A 13,574-nucleotide genomic window follows, 5' to 3' on the forward strand; every position below is an offset into this window, starting at 1 on the left:
TTATAATTGCGCACTGTGTGCGTGGAGTCTTAGCAGACAACACCTAGATGACGCTCTCCTGTGTGATGCTCTGGTGGGGGTTGTTGGAATTAAATATGGCGGCATATGTGGTGCTCCCTGGGAGCTGTATTTAGACATATCTAGTATGGTGATGTTTGTTTTAAGCGTACTCGGGGTGGAGGATTTTAAACAAAGCAGTATGGCGGCATTTGTTTTAAGCATACTCGGAGAGGTGTTTTTGAAAATTTAAGCATTGCAGTATGGTGGCGTTTGTTTTAAGCAAACTCTAGGTGGGGGGTTTTTAAACATAACAGTATGGCGACATTTGTTTTAAACATACTCGGAGTTGGTTATTTTTAAATATAGCAAGTATGGCGGTGTTTTTTTGTTGAGAATTTAGGCTTATATTTCTTAATTATTTCTCTCCTCAATTGGTCTCGTGGTCTGGTTGGTAAGGTATCTGCTTTCTAACCTCGACTTTCTCGCATCCCCTGGATCAAATCCCAGCCGCCCAGCTTTTTTGTACACTACTCCTGCCTTCGAAGCGACGGTGGCGCGCTCTGGCAACGAAAAGTAGAACTAAGATAGGTGACGTCAACAACAATGGCGGCCTCCAGAAGACGATGTTTGGTTGTCAAGGTTACGTAATCAAGGTTTACACTGTCCCAGGCCGACAAGATAGCGGCCCCCAGCAGACGGCGACTGCTGGGGGCCGCCATCATTGCGTAAGCAATGTTTACTCTGTCCCAAAACCCCTTCGTTACTCCTACTGGGGTGTTTTAATTGTTTTAAAGTATTTGTCATAGCTGTAATAACAAAATGGGATGATAGTTGAAAGAATACTAGTTTTTACGTAAGTGTTCAAACTACGCAATGTGTTGAAGGAATTATGAGGAAAAACCACCAGAATTTTTCTGACTCCAAATGGGGTAAAGAACACTTTTAAAGACTTGTAACTTCAGACAGCAATTTTTACCTACGAAAATGCTGAGGATTGCTGAGAATCGCTGTGTTTAAAACTTTTTATTGATGTTCATGGACTTTAAATGAAATAGACAAAGGCTCATCCTGTATCTCTAATCCATTTTCTTTGTCATGCATTTTATAATTATTTTGTGTTCAGTCTGTGTCGCAGTGCTGTACAGTAGTTATATTTTATGGTATGTGAGGCTTAATTTCATTCATGACGTATCACAATTTTAAAGAATCAGTAAATACATTTTATCTGAAAAAGTTCGGAAGCAGTTAAAAATTTTGATTTGTTGTTTTTCTATGGAAATATTGATGGATTTTGGTTAGTTAAAATTATAAAATATCTGGAGAAGTCAGAGAAATCATTTTGTGAGTTATTCTGGGAAACCTGTAATTCTGTGTTGCCTCTACGATATTTACAATGATTATGTCTTGTGTATGTCATAAGCATGTACAGTAATTTTTTTACAAATTTTTATAAACATACAAAAAAAATTAATGTTGATACATTTTGGAGCCAGCAATTTATTAATTTATTTTTTAAATTGTTTATTTTAAGTGACCGTGTTAACTCACTAATTTCATTATTAAAAATTATTTCAAGTGAAAAAACCTGTTTAGCTGTAGGAAATGACTTTATGCAAGTGTGTGAACTCTGTGCAGCCTCCACAGCCAGTGGACCCATGGACAGGCGTGCGGGACGCGACGGCGGAGGGGCCGGTGTGCCCTCAGTTCGACATGCTCTCCAACGAGTTTGTGGGCCATGAAGACAGCTTGTTTGTGAACATCTACACTCCTCAGGTCCGACTGCTTGGTTGCGTGTGTGATGTTGGGGTGCGGAAGAGGGGTGAAATGAAACCTTTTTCTTGGGGAGATTGACTGTTTAAGCTGTCCAGCTTTCTTGGTATTATTTCTCAAACTTCAATGAAGAAAGAGTATAGCTTGTGAAGACTAGCGCTCAGTCAAAGGTCACTCCATGGAAAATAATTTACTACAGCCTTTAACACACACATTTTACAATTAAATTACCCCGATACAGCATGTAAGCAGAAGTGAGCTGTGAGCAGGTCTTTAAAAAAAACCAACGATTATGTAATAATGTTTCAGTCCTCTTACATACGAATAGTAAACACCACACATATTAACAGACCATAACCATGTCCTAAACATAAACAACAATTAAAGATTAAAAATTTCAAACCGCAGTTGGTTCTTTACTAAGAAAATGTAAATAACATGCTAGAATTTTTTAAGGGAAATTGTCATTAATTTTGTACACGCAGCTGATATTACGCATTGGCTATTTTGAACAGTAACTGCAACTCGTTAGTTGCGAGATGGTCAAGTGCTACTCGCCAACTTCTTTGTGCTTGTCCAGTGCTATAGAATCGTGTACAGTTATGTCCTCGCAGTTAATTCTTATCACGAAAAATCAAATAAAGGTTCTTCCAATGCACACTATTGTGTGATACCCGTAATTCCCCTGCTAAATGACATATTGCATGGGATGAGCTACAGTCAAATTATTTACCATCTTTAGAGTGTTTACTGCAGTGAAGTTACAAACTGTGTTCACTCAAAACGTCCTGAGAGATAAAGATAGAGAGTAGGGCTAGCTAATTCATATTAAACAGTTTGTTACTTACTTTTTGCAACGATTCAAAAGTACAACATTTTGAAGTACCATTACCGACATTCTGTGTCTGCCTGAGAACCAGCATTGCTACGAGCTTGTAATCCCGTGTAATATTGGAGACTGGTCACTCATTGGGCGAGCGCGACTCTTTCCACCTGTGGCTCGTTAGTGAATGACTCTTTCACAGAGTTTTGCCTGATTGAAACTTTAAACTTTAAATCATTAAAAAAAATCCACAAAGATGATAATTATTCTACTGGCAAAAAAAATTAATAAATTAATGAATTACAAAATTGAAATGGTAAAGGTAATGCCCTTAGGGGCTTAACGTGGATGAGTGAATCAAATGTAAAAAAGTAAAAGGAAAATGTCAGCTTTGTAATGTTTTGATTGTCACCATCTGAGAAACAATCACAGTCAAGGCCACTGCACATACTGATAAGCCAGACCTTCCTACAATCAAGGCCACCCATATGGACCAATAACAGCTTGGCTGTGAATGGTCCTATTTAATTCATAATCACTGTGCCTTAATACCAGGCCTTCAGTTAAATCACCCTTGAAGATAGCAATGACAAGGCATGCTTAAATGTCGGGCATACCATCATATATATGGACTTGGCTTTAACCAGGAAGACTAGAATTAGTCAGTGACTGGCCACAAAAGTCTATAATCTATATTCTTAAAAAAATTAACCTTTCCATGCACTGCTATATATTTTTTTTTGGCTTTTCATCTCCACTTACAGCGAGATCATTCGAGATGTAACAGGACAAAGACCTGGGATATTGGGAAAGGAATGGGACATGGCCTGTAGTAAAGAACCATCCCAACATTTGTCTGGTGTGATTGGGCAACAATTAAAAGCTAACATCAGGATGGTTGGACCTGGATTCGAACCTAGCTCCTCTGGAATGTGAGTGCAGTGTCTTACCACTGCAGTGTCTTACCACTGCACCACTAGCTCCATGTGTGTTTTGCTGGCACTCTTGATCTTGGATAATAGTGTACAATATTGATATTGCACAGCTGGTTAGGCTGTGGCATAGAGGCAGGAGAGCTGTAGCCTGGAAAAATCACAGGGTGTGAGCCCCCACGATGCTACAATGTTACTTATTGAGATGCACAGGGTTGACTGATATTACTGATTTATTTAGTTGGCACACTCATTTACCGACAGGGTTTTCTTTGCACGTAATTTGCCAATGTCGATGCCAAAATACTTATTTCACTGGGGCTATTGGTGGGGCCAAATGCAAAGGAATTCAGGAAACTTATGCTACTGAAGTTAACAGAAGTTGAGTATGTGCTCTGTGATGATGAACTACCTACTCCTGAGTAGGAGAGATTCGGCTAGGATTGGGTTTTGGTAGGAGCGTATGTCGAACTTGATTATTTAAGGTCACATCAATAGAAGAAAAATGATAAGACGTGTTACATTGATGCCTTTACTAAAAATAATTAACCATGTATGAAGGAAATGTACATAAAAACCTACGAGGTTGATACTGTATTTCCCCCGACTCTAAAGCCCCTTCCCCATTGTCGCACTGTTTGCTGGGGCAGCACTGACACGTACTGTATGCTGTGCAGCACACCATACACGCTTTGGTGAGGCAGCGTGGAGCCACAAATGCTTGTGTGACATGTAACATGGTTTTCAAATAAAGCATTGAACTGGTGTGGTCGAGTGTTACCACCCTTCCTCTGATTTTGCAGTTAACAGCTGATCAACTGAAGCCAGTGATGGTTTGGATTCACGGTGGGGGCTTCAACATGGGGTCCGGGAACACCGACCTCTATGGTCCAGACCATCTCGTTAATGCTGGGGTGGTTCTTGTCACTATGAACTACCGTGTTGGCGCTCTTGGTGAGTTTCCCTATGAAACCATGTTATAGTTGAATTGGTATTGACCTAAGTTCGTTTGATAACTATTTTGCTCATATCTGTGTTTGATTCCCATGGGCTGTGAAGCACGAAACCAGTATAGACGTTTGTGCTAGCTGTAACAAACAATTTATCGAGATGCGTTCAAGATCTAATGCTATTAAATATTCAAACTTTTTGTTCATACAGCTTGGCTTATGATACATATGGAAAAGTCACTATTTATTCATCCAATATGAACATGGGACACGACCAACTTCCAAAACAGTGGTGGTAGATTAGCATCCTTGATGAGCACAAAGGTGCCAAGAGCAAGAGAATCTTGGTCGGGAAGGTTCTTGGGTCGTTGATGCAGCTGTTACAAATAATCCTGGTGCCATCGCTTTCAGAATGATTGATGTGTTTGCTGAATGGTTTGTCATCCAGACATGCCGTTTAAGTTGAAGTGGGACAAATCTGGTTCAGGCACCCATACAGGAGGACCCAAGACTAGAAAGTAATTTGGTGTGAAGGCAGACTTTTCATGAGGATTGATTTGACAAAATTTACACCTGCCTCCCATAGGCCTCCGAAATGTGGGCTGACAGAGGAATGGAATTCCAAGTGACTTGTTTTTCAACCGGCGACTGTGCAAAAGAGGCACGCAAATTATTATTTGATATTAAACCAGACCAGTCAACAAATGAATGCACTAACAAAATTAGTCCTGTAATCACTATATTTCGGAGCATCGCCCCGACGAGACAAGAAACGGCGTAGTAAGGTAGTAAGGCCAGAGACTGGCGCCAAGTGAATTAGCTTGGTAGCAAAGCATACAAATAGACACATGTAGGGTAGATGGGGGCACAATGAAACAATAAAGTTACAAAGCTGAAAAGAACAAAGTTTTATACATGGATATTAACAGAAAAATTATACACTACATGTGTATGAATAGGTTATCAAATTAAAACACAAAATTGAAGATAAGTCCACAACAGTTTAGCAAAGTAATATTTTCTAACCCATTGCATTTGTTCCATTGTGCCCCATGATAGGGGCACAATGAAACACATTATGGGGCACAATGAAACATTATTTCTGTGAATACAATAAAACAGTAGAAAAACATTTTGATACTACTACAAGATATGTACAGATTACAGCAAAATTAAATTAAATATTTGTCCTTAGAAGACCTCTCTTTCAAGTCACCTACTTAATATTCAAACGAGAAAACTCAAAATCAAAAGAAAGATAATCCTTTTGTCTCTTTGTCTGCCCATAGCATGTGGGTTGTGAGAAAACATATCGTATTTGAGAGATGTTGACTGCTGCTCTATCTTCGATTTGAGGTTTTATGAACTTATTGGCTATTTTGTTGCTTTTATGAAGAAAACTGACTTCATAATCATTCTCAGTATTTTTATCCTTCATCACTTCTCCTATGTAGACATTATTTTTCTTGCCCGGAATATCATATTCGATGAGAACAAAATCTCCAATGATGGGTTTACACTCAATGTCGAAAACTTTTAAGACACAACTCTTCTGTCAGATCATCAATATGTTCATCATTTTCAGAGTCTGCGTAAGGAACTTCCATTGGACTATCCTCGTCTGTGGACTCATTGGGATGTGCCTTGAACAGAGCTTTTATACTTTTCCTTTTTGTCACATTCCTTTTCTTTTCAAGCAGCTTCTTCTTTTCTATAAGTTTATTTTTCTCTGGAGTACTTGTGGCAATCATGCTTTGTTTTTTAAGTTGATTACATTTTCGTTTCCGGTTGCTAGCTTTCGGATAACCCTTGAACAACTCTGGGCTTTGTAAGTTGTCCAATTGTCATTTTTGCTAGGTGTGATCTTTGCTCAGAAGAATTACATGCAAGTTCCTCTTTCACAGCTTCAGAAACAACTGAATTATCTGCAGCTTCATTCACTGAAAGCTCGACCATTTCTGTAGACTGAAGGGATGCTGATGGGTCCATTTCTGTAGTATGCAGAGAAGTTGTTGGTAGAGTTTGCTCATGTTGTTCCTGTTCAGGTGGTGCTCTGTCACTGACAAAACTGCAGAGGAAATCTTCGTCTGTGAAGATATCTCGATCAAAAGGGTTAATTCCTGATTTTCGGAAACCTGACATAATGTTTCCTGGTGTCAAGCCTCTTTCGTGAGCAATTTGTCAGATAGTGTCAGTGTGTTACCAGGGTGTTGCATCATCCAGGTATCAACAGCTGCATTGTAGAACGACTTCAATGCTTTGTATACAGCAACATCCAGAGGTTGTAACCTGTGGGAAAAATAGGGAGGGAAGGTTATAATTGTTACCCCAAAGTTCTTGACAATATTTATCACTTCAAGAGACAAGTGACACTCATGATTATCAAATTAAAGTAGTGTAGGAGAATCTTTATAGCTGTTCGTATGGCGAACGAAATGCTTCATGACTTCAATGAAAAGCTCTGAATTCATCCGCCCTGAGGGTGTGGCAAGTCCTAATGTACCAGCTGGAGCATCTTTTATCATGTGTTGTTTAAAATGCACCCTGGGAAATACCATTACAGGAGGAACTGTGTTTCCACTAGCACTTACAATGCAACAAGTAGTAACAGTTGTGCCCCTTTCAGCACTCGTGCATTTTGCTACTTGCCGCGACCCTTTTTCAGCCAAGACTTTCTGCGGTTTTTGGACTGTAGATGTAGCTGTTTCATCGAGATTGAACACTCTAGTTCCATCAGCAAATTCAGAGTGTGCTTTGTACACTTTTGCAAGGTTGTCAAAAAACAAATACAAATTCATTTTGTTGAAAGAAGTAGCTCTTGACAAGCTGCATGTTTCTGAAGACCGAAGACTTATATCAGGGTGCCTCTTCATAAAATTTGAAAACCAGTCTATGCCTGCCAAATGCTTTTCTTCCCAATTCTTTGGACAGGTTATTACATTTACATTTGCCATTTCATAAGTTAAATATCTGCAGTCTTTTGTTGTCAAGCCATAAAACATCTTGGAACATTTCAACAAATATTTCGCTAAATCATCTTCTTGCTCTTAGGTAAAAACCTTTCTACAGTCATAATGTGGGCACATCCTAATGCTTACCCCTGGGCCAGCTAATTTCTTCTTCTTCACATACTGACAAAGTGTTGCACATTTTAGTCCTTTGGCAGTCGCAGCTTTCCGCAAGCTGAAACCATTTTGAACTAACGCAACAGCTTCACACATGTTACCTTCGGAAAAGTTTCCCTTTTCCGTTTTTCTCACTCTTTTTCGAACCATGATGTTATCCGAAACATACCAGGTTTGTTTTATTGCAATTTATAAATATTTACCATTTTACATGTATTAGATATTGTTTTTAAATTTACCTACTATAAATATAAAAACAAGCATATTGCAACTGGGGCACAATGAAACAAAACATTTATAAAGTGTTTCATTGTGCCCCTCCAAACACTCTACTATTAAACTCACCTAACCTCTAAATTAATATAAACACACACTTCTGATACTTACATTGATTAAAAAGTGATCTACACCCTTTCCAACAGTCTCTTCAACAAACACTTGCTTTCAAAACAATATTTGTAATATAAAATTAACATAAATACAAAATTTTTACTTTTGAGCTACCAAAACATCTAAAGTCACATGCTATCCGTAGTATACATGATAGCATCTTCTACTTGCTCCAGTGTTCTATGTTGTAGTATTAATCCCAACCACCACCAGTGCCACTAGTCTGTAATTTCAAATATGGAGGAAACAACCACTGTTTCATTGTGCCCCTTGTTTCATTGTGCCCATCTACCCTACATGTAAGCATCTGGATTCAGACATTCCGCAATCGAGACATTATTGTTCTGAAGTGTCCGGCATATCTACTTCAGTCATGAGGAATGGCTTGTCTCACATTATCAGCTGGGAGATTGCCCATTAAATGCTACTTAGGCTATTGTAACTTTACAAAAAAAAAAAAAATGGTTTGCGTAAAAATTTCAGCTCTAACCAAATTATTTTTCGAGTAACCCAAGAAAATGTGGTTTTATGTTTTTTTATTTAGATATAATGGCGGACTCGTGATTAAAAAAATGATACCTATTAATAAAAAATTATAAAAAAAAAATATTTTTAACCCCTTAAAGACCACTATTATAAAAAATCAAGTTAAAAATTTTTCACTAGTGTTTTTATTGTTAAATAGGGATATTATTTACATAAAATATGATTTCAAAGTTTATTCTTACTTTATTATATAAAATTCAATTATGTATCAAATTTGATACACTGGTCAACAAGTGGTAAATGTCGCACCAAATATTTAGTGGCAGATAAATTCCTAAAATTGTCCAGATAAGTATTGTAATAAATACACAAAATAATTTTTTTCATAAATCCGAATTACACTGAAAAGAATAACTTGGTTTGTGTGCCTTTTAAGATTTACTATGGTTGTAACAATGCTAACAGTACAATGAATAATACAGTATAATAGGAACACACTGTTGTAGCTATTCTTAGTAATTCATCCAATGTTGCTAACAATGCAAATTATTTGTTTATAGTAGGAACGTATAGTTGTAGCATTTCTTAGTATTACATCAATGATTTTCTTATGTCATAACAATGCTTATAGTAGAAAAAACAATGCTGAACAGAAAGAACACGATAACATATTTATGGTCATTATAATGCTAACAGTATAAAATATTATACAATACAGTAGGAACGTTCCATTGTGGCATTTATTAGTAAGACATCCCAGATTTTTAAAAGTCATTACAATGCTAAGAGTAAAAACAAAATGTTGCACAGTAGGAACATGTCATTGTGGCATCCCTTAGACATAAGTTGAAACACAGCAATAATATAGTCCACCATGAAATGAAAAATGATACATTGGCTCATTGTAACAAAACAAATCTAAAAGTTTTGTATGAAATCCCATTTAGGAATGAAATTCCACAAAACAATTTTTATGTTTTGTGATGCATAAGTGCACCTTACACTTGGTACAATAAAACTTGTCAAGCCTTCACATAACATAAATTTACATCTTTTCCTGAAATCTTGGACCTTGGGCCAGTGACCGAAACCATCTCTCTTCAACACAAATGATGGCAAGACAGCGGCTGATTTTTTCTTCTTCTTCTTCTTCTTCTTCTTCTTCTTCTTCATGTACTCGTGGTCTACAGCAGCTTGAGAAGATGATCTGCCAAGCTTCTTCATATCGATGCCTTGCTTGCAGAGAAGTTCAGCAACATAAGTTCTGAAGTACAGAAGATCCAGGAAGTCATTTTTGCAAAGATTTTGGGAGTCGCAGTCACTTCTGTACAAAAGCCATTAGTTGACAAGCACAAGGTCAATAAAGTGAAAAAAGAAACGCAAGTAGAATTTCTTTGAGCGGATTTGAATTCTGTAATATGCTATTAGAGCATCCATTAGGTCCACACCTCCCATGAATTTATTGTATGTGGTAACTGCTCTAGGACATGAAACTTCAGTTGATGCCTTCTGTTTGCTGTCATATCTTTTCACATTGCTAACAGGATAATATGCAGATTTTAAAGTTGAGCAAACTACTACACAACGATTATCGCACCATTTTACTGTTCTGATATCAATATCATCAATGTTTGCTTCTTTCTCTTCAATGCAACCTCTTCCTTTCTTTTTCATTTCCTTGTCACTGGAAAAAAGATAGACCAGAGTATCTGTTTAGTCTCACAGTACTGAGAGATCCAATTCCAAGCTTTCCGAGTGTTACAAGTAAGCCCGGTGATGAAAACCAATTGTCAAAATACAACAAATAGTTTTGGTGACCTGTAGAACATTCACTGTGGTTAGCAGTCCAGTCTCTGTCATCATCACTATCGTCAAAATTATCGTCTTCTGAACTGTCAGGCAGAACTGCCACGTTCTTTATCTTCCCTGGCACACGACTCATCTGTAAATAAACAAGTCAATAACATAAGCAAATGAAAATATATGCATCTGTTTCAAGATATTATCAGTAGGTACTAAATAGTTTTCAGTTATTGAGCCAAAATAGAGTACACTTTACATTCAAATATCAACCAATACATTGAAATTACTTAACAGTTGATGCAAAATCAAACTAACGCCTCATATCTTGAACATTTCATTATTTTAGATCGTAAAAATTTACATAACCTAAAATTGGACTTTTTCCATTGGTGCCCAATGTAACTAATTTGATACATAAACATTTTTGTTATTTCAGAACATAAAAATGCATCAAATTATAAACTTCTTGGTATACACAGTTAGCTAAAAGTATAAGCTATAAGATGATATTTTTTATGTAGGAGAAATATTATAATTACCTTTGTTTGGCGAATATCAACTCAGTCAATTTGAGAGTATTCTTCACAAGATGGCTGCTATGGAAAACAACAGCACCATAGATTACACTAACAACAGTATGGCAAAAATTGTGGCTAAAATATATCACTGAAGTGTTTCTAGACACATTACCAAAGAGATGTAATGAATATTTGGACAAAAAATAATATTTATAAGGTTAAACAAATTATGTATCAAATATGTTACGGTGGACTATAAGGGGTTAAATATTATGAGAAAACTCAATTTTTAACAAAGAAAAGAAAATTGAAAATGACTATTTTTAAATGAGTTCATTTCAAGGTAATACAATTTTCACACATTACTGATTTGCTGTTTCTCTTTTGATGTAACTATTTTTATTTTTTCTATTTGGTATATTATTGAGAGAAAAAATAACTTCTTAATTTTTTTTTGTATTAAGGCAATTTGTTTTATAAATGAGAAAATTTTAACTATCAATAAAGAGTTTCAAAAAATATGTAATATTAATAATTTATTAATAATATTAAAAATATATTTAATGTGGGTAAGTAAATTAATGTGGTGTTATTAATTGCTATGAAGAGATGAGTTAGAACTTCCACTGGTTTATAATTTCTTCTAAATGTACAATATGAGATACAAAATAAATCACTGCTACAATATGAGCAGCAACGAACAGTTCATCTTCGATTTGCACAGTCACATGAATATCGAGACATACTTTTTTTTACTATTTCTGTAATGCTCGGTATTTAGATATCTTGCATTAACTTTTTTTTCCGTTGTCGGTAGGGATATCTCCCACACAGGTATGAGGTGGCCACTGCCACTGTAAGATGAACAGGGATGTCAGCGAGTTACTTGATGAGTTGGCGATGGCAGTATTGTCTGCACACAGAGCGATGTTACAGTGATCGGGAACAGGGAACAATGAGAACAACAGGGGTGATAAAATCGCACCCTGAGGTACTCCAGCAGGGATGTTGTTGGGCTGCGAAATAGCATTATTAATATGAACCTGATATGAGAGATGGGAAAGAGAGTTATATAGGATATGGCATGAGTAACATGTCAACTTAAGAGAAAGTGCGGTATGATTGATTGTGTCAAAGTTTCTGGAGTATTCTAGCAAAACACCACCAGTGTGTTGAAATGAGGCGAATCCTGACATGATTTGGTCGACGACACGGGCCACAGCATGCTGCGCTGAGAGCCCCCGCCGGAAACCAAATTTAAATGGAAAAAGCGGGCCGATAGGGGTAAAATGATGTTCTAATTGGTGCAGTACGACTTTTTTGACCACTTTAGAAAGGAATGAGAAATACCGATCAATCAATAACCTGATGGAAGGTGAGCATTAGCATGCGACAAGAATGGGAATAATGATCGCAGCCCACTACTTGGTAGGGAAATGGCCTGTGAAGAGGATGCTGATAATGAGCTTGGTCAGATACATGGTCAACTTCCTGTAATGGGAGAAGATGAACCATGGGTGGATGTTATTGAGATCGGGAGGGAGGTTTTGAGTTTTGCAGTGGAAAGAGAGAAAATGAACTTCATACGGTGTAAATAGTTGATGATTCTGATTCTTGGTGGTGGAGAAGGTTGTAATAAGGCGGAATGTGCAAAATGACCCCTGGCAGGAAGTTGAGGGTTAATGACGAATGAACGAAAGCTACTGTGAGCTCCACCTTGTAGCCCGTAGACCGCAGGGCCTCTGCAGTTTCCTGTCAACGCAGAATGGTGGATGAAGTACCTTGAAGACCTTGCGCATACCGGTAAATGGAGTCAGTTGGATATGAGAGTGAAGTGATCTTTCAAACCTGTTTTGCCACAAGCCAGTTAGTGGTCAGTTGCCTGCAAATTGCATGCAGGCACACACACTATAGCCACCATTAAAGGGCTCTTCAAGACTGCCGCGGCCATCATTTGCCATTTTGGGTAGTGAGATAAGTTTTGACGTGAGGTGGAAATGGGATGCCTCACTAGATATGGCGGCAGAGAGGAATGACAGCGCATACTGCCGTGAGCACTACATCCGTGAAAAACTGCATGTGCTCATCGAGCAGTGATGGCAAAGTGAAGATTGAGGCTGCTGTCCACCCACCAATCGGCACAATGGAAGTTGAAGGCGGGCGACCTGAATTTAGAATACTGTGAGTTGATATGAATGAGGCCGATGACTGGGGTGTGATCCGATATCATATCGGCATGCCCCAAGAGTCCCGACACCACAACCTAACCTGTCATGATCACTAAGTCCAGGACACTTGGTCGCTACCAAACATGGCACAGTATGAATGTGAAAATGAATGGCTCATGAATAGTCAGTTAAGGAGCGAACGAGGCGGTGGACCTGAGTGCCCCGGTTACTCGTGGACACATAAATTAAAGGTGTTGCACGCAACAAGTTTAAGGTACTTTAAAACATATTCAAATTTTTATAATGTTTATTTATTTTGATTATTTAATGTCATTACTAAATGTATTAATATTGAAAATAACCTAGTTAGTTCATGTCTGCAGTATCAAGGTTATACTCTTGTTACGACCGGGTAAAGATTTTACTACCCAGTTTTATTGATTGTCACTATTTACATCACTAACAAATAATCATCTAAAATGGCTAATCATTAATTACACTTAAAAATGTTGCTTCTTCAGTCACTCGGTTCTTGTTTAACGCTCGCCGCAGCACCCCTCGTGGACCTCCGTCGCCACACTCCGCAGCCGCACTCCACCGCCGCACTCC

General features: G+C 37.7%; 1 protein-coding gene across 4 annotated transcripts in view; it reads left to right on the forward strand.

The window, feature by feature from the left end:
- LOC134527842 (esterase B1-like) overlaps positions 1-13,574 on the forward strand; it is a 213,552-nt gene that overhangs the window by 119,803 nt on the left and 80,175 nt on the right. For all 4 annotated transcript variants that reach the window (XR_010074298.1, XM_063360795.1, XM_063360793.1 and 1 more), the window contains exons 3-4: positions 1,636-1,773; positions 4,329-4,479. Coding sequence is in view for 3 of the 4 variants with exons in the window: in XM_063360795.1 (XP_063216865.1) it covers positions 1,636-1,773; positions 4,329-4,479 (289 nt within the window). In the remaining variant the exon portion in view is untranslated. The remainder of the gene's footprint in view (positions 1-1,635; positions 1,774-4,328; positions 4,480-13,574) is intronic.

The sequence above is a fragment of the Bacillus rossius genome, chromosome 1 (assembly GCF_032445375.1).
Source record: "Bacillus rossius redtenbacheri isolate Brsri chromosome 1, Brsri_v3, whole genome shotgun sequence".
In the NCBI taxonomy this organism is placed as follows: domain Eukaryota; kingdom Metazoa; phylum Arthropoda; class Insecta; order Phasmatodea; family Bacillidae; genus Bacillus; species Bacillus rossius.